This window comes from Danio aesculapii, chromosome 15 (genome assembly GCF_903798145.1).
Source record: "Danio aesculapii chromosome 15, fDanAes4.1, whole genome shotgun sequence".
In the NCBI taxonomy this organism is placed as follows: domain Eukaryota; kingdom Metazoa; phylum Chordata; class Actinopteri; order Cypriniformes; family Danionidae; genus Danio; species Danio aesculapii.
The window spans coordinates 6,240,929-6,246,846 of NC_079449.1; the positions used below are offsets into that span (position 1 = coordinate 6,240,929).

General features: G+C 41.8%; 2 protein-coding genes across 6 annotated transcripts in view; one reads left to right on the top strand and one right to left on the bottom strand.

Moving 5' to 3' along the window:
* Nucleotides 1–5,918, bottom strand: part of LOC130241952 (claudin-8-like) — a 12,668-nt gene continuing 6,750 nt past the window's right edge. For all 3 annotated transcript variants that reach the window (XM_056473956.1, XM_056473957.1, XM_056473958.1), the window contains exon 3: nt 1–1,084. In XM_056473956.1, the coding sequence (XP_056329931.1) occupies nt 55–1,062 (1,008 nt within the window). In that variant the 5' untranslated portion in view covers nt 1,063–1,084 and the 3' untranslated portion in view covers nt 1–54. The remainder of the gene's footprint in view (nt 1,085–5,918) is intronic.
* The window catches only part of LOC130241955 (uncharacterized), a 4,236-nt gene continuing 1,286 nt past the window's right edge, over nt 2,969–5,918 (top strand). For 2 of the 3 annotated variants that reach the window (XM_056473961.1, XM_056473962.1), the window contains exon 1: nt 2,969–3,916. In XM_056473961.1, the coding sequence (XP_056329936.1) occupies nt 3,017–3,913 (897 nt within the window). In that variant the 5' untranslated portion in view covers nt 2,969–3,016 and the 3' untranslated portion in view covers nt 3,914–3,916. The remainder of the gene's footprint in view (nt 3,917–5,918) is intronic. The other variant, XR_008838926.1, reaches the window with a different exon arrangement.

Sequence of the window (5,918 nt, forward strand, 5' to 3'; positions counted from 1 at the left end):
TGGAATTTTCAGCACTTTTTATTTTTAAATAAAGGTTAGAACACAGACAAACTCTTATATACGCAGTCCTGTGCTACTGTTTGAGCTACCAGACTGTACCCGGGAGTAATTATACCCCACATACAGCGGGTTCTGTTGTACAGGATGAAACGCAGACTCTGTGTTAAAGGAATCACGGGGATCACTGACAGGGTACTTAGCATGTCTGGATAAAATCTGACTTTGCATTACATTCTGCCCATGATAATTCACTCTCTGAGGTGGAATCATGTTTGGACTGTTTACTAAAGACCCATTGATCACCGGCTGCATGTTGTGTAGTGAATATTGACCACTAGAGGGCGTCACAGCAAAGCTGAATGCAGACGGTGAATGCTGAGGAGTGGAAAAACTATTATTCTGGAGCAATGGCTGACGACGGATAGAGTTAAAGGCCTGGAAATGATTCAGAACTTGCTTGTTACATGGTGGACGAGCATAAAATGCCTGCTCGTTCGAATCAACACGACGACAGAGAAAGATGACTCCAGATGCCAAAAGAAGCGCGCTAGTTACCCAACCGATATACAGAGCCTCTCCTAGTTCTCTCCGCTGGGCATCCAATAGTAATGGATTGTAAAAGTCTCTGATAATCGTATGGGCCGTCCAGGAGACGGGGATGATGATGCAAAAACTTGCTAAGATTTCAATTATGCCAGTGATCATTAAAATGATGCTTTTGTTGCGTGGTTGATCGCTCAGACAAGACATGCAACGAAGGCCGAAGAGGGACACTATTATCCCGAATCCACACAGCGCCAGAGAGCAACAGGTCAATCCGCGGGCCGCCTGCAGATCCGGAGGAAGATACAGCAGAGAATCGTACACTTTACACTGCATTCGGATGTTGGCTTGCCTGTAGCAGTTCATCCACAAACCCTCCCAGCGGGTCTCCATCACGATGATGTTTTCTCCGATGAATGCAGTCACTCTCCACATCGGGAGCGCTGTAACTGTGGCTACGCCAATCAGGCCGATGAGGCCCAGACAGAGGGCGATGACATCACACGGACCCTGAACCATTTTTATTATCTCATCCGCGATCCTAAAAGAAGAAAAGACAGAAGTGTTTTTTTTCTGAATTATTAAGTGAAATAAATATGGATTGCTATTTTTGTCACACAGCAAAGATTTTCAGGGTCAGTGTAAAATTAACAGTGTTAACACTACATGGTGATGAAACAACACTGCTATTGTTATTTGAACAACAGAGTCAGTGTGAAAGGTAAGAGTATTTTCAATTTTTCAAAAGCCTTGCCTCCATTTAACACTTACACCACATGTATTTGTCCATTAATTCATTTACTCGAAGACTAAAAATGAAGCAGGCAATGACTACACGAGTTCAGACTACACGATTTTCAAAATAGTTATGTCACATATGTTTTCGCACTGCATGACTATCTGGTGTAGCGTCGGTGCTGTGTTTACACTGTAATATGGATTGGCGACATGGGGTTTCACACTGCATGACTTTACAATAGGAAGAATCGCCGACAATGTTGTCTTGGTCCACAAACTACGTCTCACAACCAAACACATGTGAGAAGTGGCATGGAAACAACACAAGGTCATGTAGTATATCTTTTGTTATTAACTAAATCCGTGATCCTAAAAAAGAAAGAGAACCAGAGGTGGTTTCTTTTCTGAATTGTAAAGTCAGTGAGACAAATATGGATTATTATTTTTACACAGCAACATTTTTTAGGGTCAGTGTAAAATTAACATTGTTAACACTACATGTGTGAAACAACACTGCTTTTGTCATTAGTAAGAAAGTGTGAGTGTGAAAGGTAAGAGTATTATAGTTTTTTTAAAAGCCTTGCCTCCATTTAACACTTAGACCAAATGTATTTGTCCATTAATTTCATTTACTCGAATACTAAAAAAGAAGCAGGTAATGCTGAGTTTAGACACCACTATTTTCATGTAAGATGTTTTCACACAGCATGAATGTCTGGGGTAGCAGTTCGTTAGTGCTGTGTTTACACTGTAGGATGGATTCTTTCAGATCGCGTTTTTGATCGTTAATTGTTACTCACATGAACAAGCACCAATTTGCCGGTGATTTCAGGCATTTGTGTACAATTTCTCAAAACCTGCTGGCGAGTCAAAATAGGGGCTAAAATCATGCTGTCTCAACTTGGCATAATTCAGATTCATAAAAACCACATATGAATCAAATACTTGTTTTTACATATACAAGGAGATTCTGTGAACACCTTTGATCAGCTGTTTCCCTTATTATGTTAAATCTGGGCTATGTTGTAAGTTATTATATATATATATATATATATATATATATATATATATATATATATATATATATATAGGTTTGTGAAGGTCGGTTTGATGTGCTGGGCTAGGGCACTCAAATCAACCGTGGAAGTCACAGTAGTATCCCCAAAAACCATGACTTACGTTTACTTTACATTGACATTTAAGAAATTAAGAGCCATCCAGGACTTTGTCATCAAGACACTGAAGCAGTGATTCAACAGTCTCACTTTTTCTAATAGGGACATAGATCTGGGTGTCATCAGCATACAGGTGAAAAGACAAGCCATGCCTCCTAATTATTGACCCAAGGAGGAGAAAATAGCGGGAAAAAAGAAGAGGACCAAACACTGAGCCCTTGCAACAGAGGGGCAGGAGAAGAGACATAATCCCCAATGCTAACACTAAGAGTCCGTCCTTCCAGATGGGACCTAAACCACTCAAGCGCTGCCCCTTTAATGCCCACCCACTTTTCAAGGCAAGAAATTAAAATTTCATGATCTACAGTATCTCTCCTACTTGGGGTGAACAATCCCCTAACACACTCATACAAACAAATCTACTTTTAAACGTTCTGTCTCTCGAGCATCCGCTTGGTGTTTGTAGCTTTAGCCTGCTAGCACCGCTGGTCAACTAAAGCTACCAACCTCTTTCACTCATTTATTTTCTCACTTTCTGGCTTTGCTCTTCACCTTGTACAATGTCGCTTGCGTGTCTGTCCTTGAGTGCAGGAGAGGCATCGATGGAGGCGCTGGAGCTGGAGCTGGAAGCGGTGGAGTCCCAGATTCGCTCGCTGGAGACGAAGCGAGAGGGCATCAGGGCTCTGCTCTTAACCCGTACTCGCTCGTCTGAGGTAAGTGTCCGATACAACGACAATCTCCCAGTTTCTTCAACCCCGCGTGTTTCTCTGTCCAGGCCCAGCGCACCGAGGACGCGGTGCACCCAGGCGTCGTTCACGCCGACTCCCGGCTACCACGGCCCCTGGGTGCAACCGCGTAAGGTGCTTGCCAGGTCCCGGGGCAGAACGTCTCCTCCTCCGGTGTTCGAGATCCCCACGGAGAACCGCTTCGCCCCTCTCCGCGAGACGGGTCGCGATGTTGCCATCATTGGCGACTCAATCGTCCGCCACGTCCGCTCCACTTCCTCCAAAGGTAACAAAGTACGCACTTTCTGCTTCCCTGGTGCCCGAGTTAAGAATATTTCTGCACAGATACCTACTATCCTGAGCGCTGCCGAGAGCCTCGGTGCCGCCGTCCTCCACGTGGGGACGAACGACACCGGGCTCCGGCAGACGGAGATCCTGAAGAAGGACTTCAGGAGCCTGATCGAGACTGTTCGACGCACTTCGCCCGCCACGCAGATCATCGTTTCTGGACCGCTTCCTACCTACCGCCGAGGAAATGAAAGGTTCAGTAGACTTTTTGCTCTGAATGAATGGCTATTAACATGGTGTGAAGAACAGAAATTGCTCTTTGCCAATAACTGGAATCTTTTCTGGGAGCGTCCTAGGCTTTTCCGCGCTGATGGGCTGCACCCCAGTCGAGCTGGAGCTGAACTCCTGTCGGACAACATCACCAGAATACTTCGCTCTATCTGACTAGTAAGTAAAAATTCACAAAATTCACAATTTAGCCACACAGACTCCTATTCGTCCCACATAAATAACAGTAATGCATACCTAACTAACCACATAGAGACTGTGTCTGTTCCTCGTATTATTAGATCAAGAAACAAACGTACTGTGTGCTCCAAAAATAATCTATTAAGAATTAAACCAGAAAAAACACTAAAAAGTGAAAATACAAATTTCATGAAGCTTGGTCTCCTAAACATCAGGTCACTAGCACCTAAAGCACTTATCATAAATGAAATAATAACAGATAACAATCTTAATGCACTCTGTCTTACTGAAACCTGGCTGAAACAAAATGACTATATTAGTTTAAATGAGGCAACTCCTCCAGGATTCTTATATAAACATGAGGCTCGTCAAACTGGTCGTGGTGGTGGAGTTGCGTCAATCTTTAGTGATATTCTTAATGTTAATCAGAGAAACGGACTTATGTTTAGCTCCTTTGAAGTACTAGCGCTTAATGTTGTCCTTCCAAACACTATGCAAAAACCTATGTTATCTCTCGCTCTAATCACCATATATAGACCTCCAGGACCCTATGTCAATTTTCTAAAAGAGTTTTCTGATTTTATCTCTGACTTACTAGTTAAAACTGATAAAATACTAATTGTAGGAGACTTTAACATCCACATAGATGACGCTAACGACACATTAGGGCTCGCGTTTACGGACTTGCTGGTCTCACTAGGAATAAAGCAAAATGTTATTGGTCCAACTCATCGCCTAAAGCATACACTAGATCTAATTCTGTCTTATGGAATTGAGGTCACTGATGTAGACATTATACCACAAAGTGATGATATTACAGACCACTACCTCTTACTATATAAGCTGTGTTTACCTGAAATTAGCAGATCCGCTCCGATATATCGTCCTAGTAGAACTATTGTTCCATCCACTAAAGATGAATTTATAAATAACTTACCTGATCTTTCTCTACTTCGAAATGCACCCGCAAACGCAAATGACCTTGATGTAGTAACCAGCAGTATGGACGCCATCTTTACTAGCACTTTAAATACTGTGGCACCCATCAAACTAAAAAAGGCTAGAGAGAATAAAACTACACCGTGGTATAATAGTCATACCCGCGCTCTCAAAACAGCAACCCGTGCCCTGGAACGTAAATGGAAAAAAACTAATTTAGAAGTCTTTAGAATTGCATACAAAGACAGTATGTCCAGCTATAGGAGGGCTTTAAAATCTGCCAGGGCTGAGCACCTCCGCAAACTGATAGAAAATAATCAAAACAATCCTAGATTCTTATTTAACACCATCGCTAAATTAACAAATAATCGGTCATCTTTGGAACAAAACGTTCCACCGCAAATTAGTAGTGATGACTTCATGAATTTTTTCAGTGATAAAATAGAAGGCTTTAGACAGAAAATAGGAGATATTAAACTTTCTGCACCGCCTTATACTTCAGATCCAGTAAACACGCCTCTGAATCTAAATAACCTACAGTGCTTTAAAATCATAGAACAGGAAGAGCTAGACAAAATTATAAATAGCTCTAAATCAGCTACGTGTATATTGGACCCAATTCCAACAAAGTTACTGAAAGAATTGCTACCTGTTATAGGAGAACCTCTTCTTAACATTATCAACTCTTCTTTATCTTTAGGCCATGTTCCAAATCCCTACAAGTTAGCTGTTATTAAACCTATTATTAAGAAACCACAACTGGAACCCAGCAACTTAGCTAATTATAGGCCTATTTCAAACCTTCCATTTATATCTAAAATACTAGAAAAAGTTGTTTCTGCTCAATTATGCTCCTTTCTGCAGACCAACAATGTTTTTGAAGTGTTTCAGTCAGGTTTCAGAGCTCATCACAGTACAGAAACTGCATTAGTGAAAATAACCAACGATTTACTCTTAGCTGCTGACCAAGGGTGCATCTCGCTATTAGTTCTACTCGATCTTAGTGCGGCATTTGACACCATTGACCATGGTATCCTTATTA